The sequence below is a fragment of the Ranitomeya imitator genome, chromosome 1, assembly GCF_032444005.1.
Source record: "Ranitomeya imitator isolate aRanImi1 chromosome 1, aRanImi1.pri, whole genome shotgun sequence".
Taxonomy (NCBI): Eukaryota; Metazoa; Chordata; class Amphibia; order Anura; family Dendrobatidae; genus Ranitomeya; species Ranitomeya imitator.
This window is the reverse complement of record NC_091282.1, coordinates 287423371-287435703: the sequence shown is the minus strand read 5'-3', so window position 1 is coordinate 287435703 and position 12333 is coordinate 287423371. Positions and strand designations below refer to the sequence as shown.

At 41.5% G+C, this 12333-nt stretch overlaps 1 protein-coding gene across 3 annotated transcripts in view; it reads left to right on the top strand.

Annotated features, from left to right (window-relative positions):
• Positions 1 to 12333, top strand: part of ZDHHC8 (zinc finger DHHC-type palmitoyltransferase 8) — a 119964-nt gene that overhangs the window by 67808 nt on the left and 39823 nt on the right. For all 3 annotated transcript variants that reach the window (XM_069756106.1, XM_069756107.1, XM_069756108.1), the window contains exons 2-9: positions 1082 to 1203; positions 3376 to 3533; positions 5693 to 5865; positions 7400 to 7502; positions 7804 to 7895; positions 10030 to 10162; positions 10240 to 10357; positions 10977 to 11086. In XM_069756106.1, coding sequence (XP_069612207.1) covers positions 1082 to 1203; positions 3376 to 3533; positions 5693 to 5865; positions 7400 to 7502; positions 7804 to 7895; positions 10030 to 10162; positions 10240 to 10357; positions 10977 to 11086 — 1009 coding nt within the window. The remainder of the gene's footprint in view (positions 1 to 1081; positions 1204 to 3375; positions 3534 to 5692; positions 5866 to 7399; positions 7503 to 7803; positions 7896 to 10029; positions 10163 to 10239; positions 10358 to 10976; positions 11087 to 12333) is intronic.

Below are 12333 nucleotides of genomic sequence, written 5' to 3'. Positions count from 1 at the left end.
TTTTAATGGGAATATATTGAAATAATTATTCTGCAGTGCACCAGGTAGAAGTTTATCCCTTAAAATCAATTTAAGTTGACCAAACCGCCCAGTTCTGTCAGGACCAGAGAGCGATCTAATAGGAGGCCTGGTAGCTGTTCCCAGTGGCAGATGTTGGGAGGGAATGGCGGTAATGTGGGCATGCAATGTGTTGCACTTCGACATGCCGCCATAGGCTGCTGCCAGAAGGCCTGGATCGTTTTTTCCTCCTCCCATTGAAATAAACATGCCGTGTTGGCCATACACTGCTATGTGCTTTTGTAGCATGATTTACAAGCTGCCGCTTCTCTTCAGTTTTGTTGTTCCTGTAATGGACACCTGTCCTCCAGAGTCTCTTCCCCCGGCTGGCACTGTGCTTTGTGCATGCATATGGCAATTTTTACCTTCCCATGCGGCTGTCAGTATTCATATGTTGGATTCAATCTGAGAACAGGCGAAGAGGTCGCCTCACTGTGGCCTTGAGGGATCGAGAGGCATTTGTACTGATATGAGAAGGTTACAATTGTCACAACCACTTAGTTCAGCTACTAGCCTCCTGGGCTCTTAATTGTCTTTGTACTGCAAACATACCCAAGATCTGCTCTCCGATACAGCAATACCAGGTCCTTACATCTATCGGTTCCAAATGAAAACAAAAACTAAATAACCCCCATACATAAGTTTCTGGGACCCCACGAGCAATAAAAAATAGCTGTGCTGAAAATACAGGTCTCTGCTTGGGCTGCGATATGTACCGCAATAAATCAACAGCTGTATGCTTCCGCTTATTATTTCTTCTTCTCGATGTTTATTATTTATTACTGTTAATTTTAATATAAGTGTTTTTTATTTATTACTATTTGTTTACTTTTATTGTTTTTATTAATTGTGTTGTTTTTATTTTGAGGTTGCAATATGACATACTGTTTGTGTATTATTGAAACCTGCTATATTGCAGCCTTCGGTGGGGAACAATTCCCAGAATTCTTAGATTCCAAATTAGAATTTACTGTTTAATAAAATAACATTATAAACCACATCTTCTCTTTTTTTCTTGCCTTAGGTGCCCCTGGTTAACTAGAGAAATCTCCCCAGCTATCCCAGTGTACAATGGGCTCGTGTTCCTCTTTGTGTTGGCAAATTTCAGCATGGCGACCTTCATGGATCCTGGTATCTTCCCGAGAGGTAACTTTTGATGCAATTTTGCTGCGCAGATGGAGTGACCTTATGCGAGATTTACGATGCAGATGAAGCGGCCATTTTTAGTGTTTATTATAACGTGTCGTTCTGAATCTTCTAGTACCTGTTAAATATTTATCTGCAGGGATTGTGTCTGCTGACTCCCATCTGCCTTGTATACTGCCTCGCATCATAAGACCTCGTGCTGAACCCATCCTGGCTCCATGCAATCAATATTAATAAGACAGTGAGGCTGTGGGATTAGCAGGACGCAGGCCTTTGCTCAGCACAAAGAGAATCATTTTGCCAAAGTTACCCTAACTAGCAAGTCTTTTCCTGCTGAAGATTAACCCTGTGCTACCACATTGTATAACAAAGGTTTTTAAAGTTAAAAAAAAAAACCTCTTAATAGAAATGATTAGACCTCTCCAAAGTAAATTGCTAGGCCCAATAGGGAAAAAGGTGGTTATTTTCCAAAATTATTAATCATCTTTTTAAAATGAAACTATAAAAACTATGAATTCATTACATAACCACTTCTGGGATTAGACTAGGCGTCGTTTAGTGCACAGCGTATATTACATGAGCGAACATTTACCATGAACACACGTAATTAAATAATGAGTATCTAATTTTACTATTACCAATAAAATAATGTAGTAATCCTACGTCTTGTGAAGACTACTTGCTTTGTGACCTCAAAAGCCGTATTATGGCAAATGTATGGGTTTTTTTTTTTTTATCCTTCCTGTATGATCAAGTAATGTTTCTGATTCATTAAGGAAGCACTCCCATCAAAATTTGTATCCTCTTAATATATTGCAGTCACCATATTATATTGCACTGTGTACTCTACAATTGCTTATTTTGCATTTCTACCCAGCTAATTCTTCTCTTTAGGTCTATGATATCACGTGATTAGAAGTTCTACGTAGAAACAGAAGGTCCATTTTCCCTGTATGATTCATAAATCACTGCAAAAGTCACTGGCAGGGAGAGGAGGGAGTAGCTGGGTCCGGAGTTGAAGAGGGGATGATAAATGTAGGGAAAAGAGACTTCCTGTTTCTACATAAAGCCGAGAAAAGAGAAGAATTGGCTATGTAGAAAGGCAAAATGAGCAATTGTAAGTACAAAGTGCTATATAATATGATGACTGCAATATATTAATAGGATAAAAATACAAAAATGTTGATGGGAGGAGAGATTCTTTAACTTATTGTGTGGGGCAGCGCTGTCATATAACGTACACTGCAAGGTCTGATCCAGATCCACATTTTTCTTGTATACAAGTTTCTCTCCTTAATCGGTCACTTTTTTCCCCCAAATCTGATTTTACTGTTTTAAGAGCAGAAATATTTTAGCCACTCTACAGAGAACAATTTATTTTGCCTGAAACACTTGCCTGATAAAATTATGTACCGTAATTCTGTAGTTCATAAAATGAGCAGAAAAGCCCTAGATGTATTACCGGCTGTAATTATGGTCGAATTACGGCTCAATATGTGTTCCAAATCTGAGACCAGCACACTACAGTGTCTAAGGCTACGTTCACATTTGCGTTCTGCCGGGCTGCGTCGGGGGCGCAGCCGCGGCGACGCATGCGTCATGCGCCCCTATATTTAACATGGGGGCGCATGGACATGCGTTGCATTGCGTTTTGTGACGCATGCGTCTTTTTTGGCGCACGCGTCAGAGCGCAGAGGACGCAGCAAGTTGCATTTTTTTTGCGTCCAAAATCATGCCAAAAAAGGACGCATGCGTCACAAAACAATGCGTTTTGCATGCGTTTTCGTTTGCGTTGTGCGTTGCGTCGCCGACGCAGCACCGCACAACGCAAATGTGAACGTAGCCTAAGGCCATCTATTGTATCTGTGTGCCTCTGATTTCATTATGAACCATTGCAGTGCTCCATTATACACCTTATTTTGGAAGTATTCTCCCCTAAACATGGCCTCTAGTGAAAAATATATCCATAGGGATACACGATATTGTGGCACACCGAGAGGAGATGATGGTGCCACATGTTCTGCTGTATGGACTTTGTGTACTTGGCACTGCCATGTGCATGAAGCCTGAGTAGTTTCATTATGGTCCTTAGCTGGTTCCCCATTGTATGTGGATGGTCTGTGCTCCCTGATGAAGGGCCTTCTTGATTCTGTTATTTTTTTACCTAATAAGCTGATGAAGATGAAGACAAGGATGATGACTTCAGAGCTCCGCTCTACAAGAATGTGGAGATCAAAAGAATACAAGTACGGATGAAGTGGTGCGCCACGTGTCACTTTTACCGGCCCCCTCGCTGCTCACACTGCAGCGTCTGTGATAACTGTGTGGAGGTAAATCCTAGTTCCAGTGATGGTAAAACATTACTTGTATGCCTATTGCACATAAGTGTATATATATGTTTATACACATACACACATATATAAAAATATGTCAATACAGGATCGATAGTAAAAGGACTCGGATATTAATGGCATGTACTCAACACATGAATATTGAGACAGGAAGAGTATGCGATTGCATAGAGAACTCTATAAAGTGCTAGTGCTTAAATAAGAATCGTCTTTATTAGCATGGTGAATGCAGAAAAACTAATAAGACGTATGACAATTCAATATGTAGCAGTCATCGGTCTTTGCCAATATGGCTTCCGTTGTAACAAAGATAAGTGCAAGACTGATTGGTACAAACTGCATCCACCACAAAAAAAACAAAATCATCTCTTACCTATGTTTCCCTTGCGCTGGGACTGCTGCCGTGGTATCCAGTGCTGTGGAGTCGGTGTCCATTTTGGTGGCGTGTCAGAGTCGGTATAAAATGGACCGACTGAGATTCCTAAAATATATAATAAATTGGGTACAGTAGTATAATGCAGGATGTGCTGTGAATAATTTCGTAAGAATTTGGGAAAATTATGAAATGTCTTATAAATGTTTGTTCTGTTTTTGATCGAAGGATCTCGGTTTTAGTTAAGATGAATCTGTGCTTGCACTTTATGTACATGCTCAGTAGTGAGGCAGGGCTGTGGGTCGGAGTAAGGCCCCTTTTACACATCAGTTTTTTGCTGTCAGTCACAATCCGTTGGCTCGACGTCGCAGATTGTGAAAAACTGATGCGACAGATTCATTTTTTCGACGGATCCGACTAGCGGATCGGGCTAATTGGATCGTAGAATGCTCAGTTATAAAAAAAAAACCCGGAATCAGTCGCCGGATTCCGTCATTTGACGGATCCGGCGCCATAGGCTTCCATTCTAGCAAATGACGGACGACAACGGATCCGTCGCTGTCCGTTTTTTTGACAGGAACAAAAAACGTTACTATGTCCATTGTCTCCGGCCGCCGGACAAACAATTTTTGACTTATCCGGCGAAAGACAGATGAAACGTGAGACCATCTGTCGCTAATACAAGTCTATGAGAAAAAAAAACAGATCCGGCGGCATCAGTCACCGGATCCGTTTTTTTTTTCAAAATTCAAAGGATTGCGACTGATGGCAAAAAACTGATGTGTGAAAGGGGCCTTAGGGAAACTGAGGAGTCGGAGGTTTGGCTCCACATCCCTGGTGGTATCTCACATGGGGAAATATGGGTAAGAGTTTACCGTATTTTGTTTTTGTAGTGGATGCAGTTTGTACTAAGGTGTATGCAGTCTTGCACTTTGTTTGACCGATGACTGCTACATATTGAATTGTCATACGTCTTATTAGTAAATGCTGAATGCAGAAAAACCATGAGGCTATGTGCCAACAATCAGGAAGAGCAGCTCGCCTGCGCTGCGTCCAAAATGCTGGTTCTACATTAGAAGCGCAGTAGATGGGATTTATAGAAATGCTCACTATGCTGCAATATGATGCTGCGTAAACTCTCGTACGGCGCTGGTTTACTAACCACATCATGTCAATTATCTGTAGTCTCCGCTACGTAGTTTCTTCCATAGCCATTCACTAGATGTGGTAAATCCACGTGGTTCACTAAATACACGAGTAAATACGGTAATGTTTTCTGTTCTGATGATACTGTTTCAAATAATAATAATATTAGCAAATACTTCTAATTAGAAATTTAGTATAGTTCTTCTGATAAGCTATGTTGCTAACCCCAAGTGCAGGGCATTACAGTAGCTTAGATATCCATGGTTACGACCACTCATAATGACAGTAATTAATGGTCGTAACCATGGATACCTAAGCTACTGCAATGCACTGCACATGAGGTAAGTGACATAGCTTATCAGACGAACCATACTACATTTCTAATTGGAGGTATTTGCTAATATTATCATTACACCTACTACATATTGGGATAGGATGCTGCAGATTAATAGTTCTAAATCATTTAGTGATAATCGTGCATGCACCCACACCAAATAGTTATGGAATATTTGCTCAATTCTATACTCTATCATGTACATTTTTATTATTAATATAATACCATACTATATAATATGCTATAGTGTTGTCTAGGTGAACTTTTTATTTATCATTTCCATAGGATTTTGACCATCACTGCCCATGGGTGAATAACTGCATAGGGCGTAGGAATTATCGCTATTTCTTCCTGTTCCTGCTGTCTCTAAGCACACACATGGTCGGGGTCTTCTCTTTTGGCCTCATATTTGTCCTACACCATCTGGAGGTTCTGGGAGAAGCCCACACCAGTATTACGTATCCTTTCAGTGTTCAAAAAAAGCATGTGGAAATTCTAGTTGACTTTCTGTTACAACTTTGACAAACACAATACTGTTTCACGCTAATATTTTCTCTTTGCTTAAAGGGAATCTATCACTATGTTTTCTTTACCCCGTCTAAGAGCAGCATGACATAGGGGGCATAGACCCTGATTCCAGCGGTGTCTCTTACTAGGATGCTTTCTGTAGTTTTGATAAAATCACTGTTCTATCTGCTGCAGATCTAGCAGTTCCCTGAATGCTGAGCTCTATATAACTCCACCCAATGCACTGATTTGCAGCTTTCTATGTTCACTGTGCATAGGCAGAAATATATTAATAAGTGGTAGAAGTGGAATTATACAGTCCGCATGAATATGGAGGACTACATGGTTTACTAGTCTTCTAGTGAAATCTCCTGCTGATAAAAATGATTTTTGTCAAAACTACAGCAAGCAGCCCATTAAATGATACATCACTTCAATCAGTGTTTCTGGCCCCAATTCATCAAGATCAACGATTTTCTCGATTGCCTTGAGGGTGCCTCTTAATAATCAGGAGCATCTGACAAGATGCGTTCACCTTGCCACAAATCCTACTCCAGTCCCTGACTGGAGTAAGCTTTGCGGTGTAAGTAATGCCACAGCTGGTCATAAATTAGAGTTGTGATGCCATGCCTTCGCTTCACCCTCGTCCCACCTTTTCTTTTCCCGTTTTGGCAGTGGTGGGAAAAAGTGTTGTAAATTACTATAAAAAGTTACAAACGTTTTGCAGCTTTTCAAAACGAAGTATGTTTTAATTGTGGGGAAAATGCTGGGATGAATCAGGGCCTGAGTCTCTATATGATGCTGCTCTCAGATTAGATGGCAAAAATATAGTGACAGATTCCCTTTAATCCCAAAAGTTCTGGGCGCATCTATTATTAATCCAAGAACAAAGAAAACTGCGGCACTCACCCCGTTGTTGCTGTGTGAACGTGTTCTTTATTGAAACATGGCTTTATGGAAGATCATACATCCAGTTAGGCAGCAGGTTTTACAGGAGGGTGCGGTGATGGAGCGTGGACGACGGCCATTTCGCACTGAATGTGCTTCAACGGGTCCTGGACCCTAACTGGATGTATGATCTTCCATAAAGCCATGTTTCAATAAAGAACACGTTCACACAGCAACAACGGGGTGAGTGCCGCAGTTTTCTTTGTTCTTGGATATGTATTCAGCTTCACGCTTTTGCTGCCAGAGCACCGTCTGCCCATAAGCTGTTTGTGACGATCGCCCTCAGTGAGTTCTAGTCCTAAAGGAGTACACATTGCTCTAGTGCCGTCCTTTTCTTGCCTTTCTTTGCATTTGCATCTATTATTAAGGCTTGGTATATCGGTATGGTGAAAGCAGGTTTGGAATCACTTTGTGGTATTGTGTATTGACGAACAAAAACAAAGATGTATGTTTATAGGCATTTTTAGCTGCATTAAAAAAAATTATCTTGCTGAAAATATATTTTGGAGAATGAAAATCCTTAGCCTGTGGGTCCAGAATATCGGTCATGTGTGTGACCGGCCTGTTTTTCATTCCTGTTATCGGTCTAACTGGCTTCCATATTGTTCTTGTTGTACGAGGTCGCACCACCAATGAACAGGTAAAAAAAAATTCATTCGAAACATTCTAAAAAATTGTGACTGATAATATTCCACATCAGCTTTCTAAAATTGGACCTAAAGTTAGATTGTGGTGCTTGCCATAGGGCGGTGTTACCGAAAAATAGCTGGAGAAGTAAAATGAATTGTGATGAAATAAGATGTCTACATCACATGCTGACCTCCTTGTGGTGGTCTGCTTGGTCCTGGTACAAGTAAAATAAGTCCCAGAGGAACATTCACAACATGTCTTCATTGTCTAACCATTTCATGTTTTCATTCTTACATTAACATTTTGCCCAGGTGACTGGGAAATTTCGTGGTGGAGTGAATCCATTCACCAGAGGATGCTGTGGGAACATACAACATGTTTTGTGCAGTCCATTATCTCCAAGGTAAGAAGGTTTACGGCCATTGGCTTTGTCACTTTTTTTTGCCTCCTATGCTTCAGGTATTTCTATACTACCAGTCGTAGGTGTTGGTGAGGTGCCTCCATGAAGAAGAGTGCTCTCCTAAAAAAACAATCAACCCCCTCTGCTCCTTAGAGTAGTCACTAGTAAGTCCAGGTTTACTGCAGGTCCAGTTTCAGTCAGGTTTGCAGCATGTTACTAAAGGTTGTAATTTCTTTTTTTTATTGTCTCCTTGGCAACAAACTTCAAACCGTAAGTCAGCCTTCACCTTAATGTAAAAAGATGAAAGTAAGGAGGCTCCTGTCAAGGAGATGAAGCAGTGGCCCGATATCTGAAGAAGCATCCCAGCAAAAAAATGTATTGCCTAAGGCCGTATCAATATGCATACAACATATACTTATCACACTCACCCAAATTGTACCCCCTACATCTCCTACATCATCTCTGTTTAGCACCTCAGCCACGCTCACAGTTCTGCTAATGAGCTAAGACTAATGCACACCATAGCCTCAACCTCCAACTATCATCTTCAAGGCTTTACTCGTGCTGCACCAGTTCTCTAGGCTTTACTCGTGCTGCACCAGTTCTCTAGGCTTTACTCGTGCTGCACCAGTTCTCTAGGCTTTACTTGAGCTGCACCAGTTCTCTAGGCTTTACTCGTGCTGCACCAGTTCTCTAGGCTTTACTCGTGCTGCACCAGTTCTCTAGGCTTTACTCGTGCTGCACCAGTTCTCTAGGCTTTACTCGTGCTGCACCAGTTCTCTAGGCTTTACTCGTGCTGCACCAGTTCTCTAGGCTTTACTCGTGCTGCACCAGTTCTCTAGGCTTTACTCGTGCTGCACCAGTTCTCTAGGCTTTACTCGTGCTGCACCAGTTCTCTAGGCTTTACTCGTGCTGCACCAGTTCTCTAGGCTTTACTCGTGCTGCACCAGTTCTCTAGGCTTTACTCGTGCTGCACCAGTTCTCTAGGCTTTACTCGTGCTGCACCAGTTCTCTAGGCTTTACTCGTGCTGCACCAGTTCTCTAGGCTTTACTCGTGCTGCACCAGTTCTCTAGGCTTTACTCGTGCTGCACCAGTTCTCTAGGCTTTACTCGTGCTGCACCAGTTCTCTAGGCTTTACTCGTGCTGCACCAGTTCTCTAGGCTTTACTCGTGCTGCACCAGTTCTCTAGGCTTTACTCGTGCTGCACCAGTTCTCTAGGCTTTACTCGTGCTGCACCAGTTCTCTAGGCTTTACTCGTGCTGCACCAGTTCTCTAGGCTTTACTCGTGCTGCACCAGTTCTCTAGGCTTTACTCGTGCTGCACCAGTTCTCTAGGTTTTACTCGTGCTGCACCAGTTCTCTAGTTCTGTGTCCACATTTTTAAGCATGTCCTACAGTGATTCTTAGGATTCCCTCACAGTGAATAAAAATCTGCACACTGCCTTTTTCTCCTTAGTACTTGACAATTAAATGGATATTATAAATTATAATTTAAAGAATAAAAAGACAAAAAAAATGCAGAGGTTGCCATAACAAGTATGTAACTGAAATATATAGACAGAGGAACTTCATTTTTTTTTTTTAATAACTCCAATTAAAACTTATTTTACTTGATTTAACCGTCTTTGTGGGAAAAACCCTTTATCACCTATCCGTAGGTAACAAAGGTGTGATTGTTGGAACCCCTTCTTCCTCACTTTGATCTGGACTGAACATTACCTCAGTAGCTTTATTCATTGTCTATGGGATTTCCAGGGATATCAGACTGTTTGTACTCCCATAGACAATGAATAGAGCGGCGGTGCTCATGCAGAATCATTTCTCCATTCAAATGGGGCACTTCACAGCCCTGTTTCCAGGGTGGGGCCCCCAACATCCTGTGGGTAGGTGGTAACTTGCATACAAACCCTTTAACTAAATGGCCTTTTCTTAAGTGGTAAATATCGGTAATGTGTCCTAGTCATCCACAATGTATATACTCTGTACACATATGCACATTAATAGACAATAGCTTCTCAACCTGGTTGACGGGGTTTGTCGGAATTTGTCACTGTAACAATGATTGATAAACAGATTTATAGAATTGTGTAAAACTGTAAGAATGTCGCCTAACAAGAGAACTGCTCATCTTACTAAGGTATGTGGTTGAACCAAAGAAGAGGCCACCAATCACACTTAAGCCTCCATTTATACGTCAAGATCTGTCAGAAAGGCAAATTACGGTAAAGATCAGCGACAATGGTATCCAGGCTAATTTACACCGATCCAAGGTGACTATCAGACTTAATGTGTTCAGTTGTCATTCTTCTATTTCAGATTTTAATTCATGTTGTTTTCCTTTTTTCAGTCAAAAGGTAGTCTAGAAGGTATAAATGATAAATCGCTGGATATACAGCCAACTCTACCTCCAAAAGGAGACCCCACCAAATATTCAGACATGAAGGCAACTCTGGGAAGTACTGAAGGTAAAAGCAAAGGAGGCTCTTTGGGTTTCCACAATTAAGGTCTCTTATGGAGAAACAGATTGATGACCTTTCTCTTTATTATTTAGTGGAACTTTTCCTTTCTTAGTCATCTCTTTAGAGACATGCTTCCTGTAGTTACTGATCAGAAGAACGGAGCATTTAGGAGGCATTTTGTGTCTTGTGTTTTTTCCTAAACAGAATGCTTCAGATCATAAGGCGACATTTTAACGGTACTTTGGTCACAATTTTGACTTCGGCATTTAAGATAATTTCTTCGTTGATGGTGCACGTCACTGTTTTGGGATTAGATCATTGTTGGGTTTCATCCCTCATTTACTTTTGATGTGTAGATCAGATAAACTAGGTTATAGAGTGGCATGAAGCATGGTGCAGGGTCTTTACAGCTATCTAGGACAGGTTTAACGTTCCTGCACCCTTTAAAGTTCCTGTTGTTTTATTGGAATTCTCATACTTAAGAGGATTTTTGTTAAAAACTCCCAATATTCTAACCGTGCTCTACCGTGTTACCAGCACCTCTCGCCACAGATTACAGGTTAGAACAGTTACTAAAATTTTGCACAACTCTTTGATATGTAAATATTGTTGTATTCTCTCACAGACAGTGGCCTATCACCCAAAGTGATCAGTCCCCCAACTCCAGCCATGTATAAATACCGACCAGGATTTGGAGCAAATCCCAAAATACACTACCACCCAGCAACAGAACAGGTAAAATGAAAATGCTTAAATCGTACTTGACCTATAGATCTTTTTTTTTTTTTTTTTTTTTTGTTCGCTCCTGTGTATTTTGTATTTTGGTAAGTACTAAAAATGATCTGCATTTTGTAATTGCGCAAATGTCTTAAAGAGAACCTGTCATCAGGGATATACATATTAAAATAAAGGCTTTGCCCTATTGGTGCTGGTATATGCTGATTTAATACATACCTTCAGTGAAGAAATCTGTAGACTGGCGTTTATTATATTATTATTATTATTATTTATTATTATAGCCCCATTTATTCCATGGCGCGTTACATGTGAGGAGGGGGTATACATAATAAAACAAGTACAATAATCTTGAACAATACAAGTCACAACTGGTACAGGAGGAGAGAGGACCCTGCCCGCGAGGGCTCACAATCTACAAGGGATGGGTGAGGATACAGTGGGTGAGGGTAGAGCTGGTCATGCATCATTATTATTATACATTGTTATAGTGCGATATATTCCATGGCGCTTTACACGTGAAAGGGGCAAATATAGACAAGTACAGTAGACATGAGCAAAACAAGGCACACACACAAGTACAGAAGGAGAGCGGATCCTGCCCGCGAGGGCTCACAGTCTACAGAGGATTGGTGAGGATACACTAGGAGAGGGTAGAGCTGGTTGTGCGGCGGTTCAGTAGACTGAGGATCACTGCAGGTTGTAGGCTTGTCAGAAGAGGTGGGTCTTCAGGTTCTTTTTGAAGGTTTCCGTGGTAGGTGAGAGTCTGATGTGTTGGGGTAGAGCGTTCCAGAGTATGGGGGAAGCACGGGAGAAGTCTTGGATGCGGTTGTGGGAAGAAGAGATAAGAGGGGAGTAGAAAACGAGATCTTGAGAGGATCGAAGGTTGCGTGTGGGTAAGTACCGGGAGACCATGTCACAGATGTATGGAGGAGACAGGTTGTGGATGGCTTTGTATGTCATAGTTAGGGTTTTGAACTGGAGTGTCTGGACGATAGGAAGCCAGTGAAGGGTTTGGCAGAAAGGAGAGGGTGGGGAAAAACGGGGAGACAGGTGGATTAGTCAGGCAGCAGAGTGTAGGATGGATTGGAGTGGTGCTAGAGGGGAGGCCAGAGAGTAGGAGGTTGCAGTAGTCAGGGAGATAAGGGCATGTACTAGCGTTTTTGTGGTTTCATGGTCAAGGAATACACAGATTCGGGGAATATTTTTGAGTTTGAGCCGGCAGGAGGAGGCAAGGGCTTGGATAT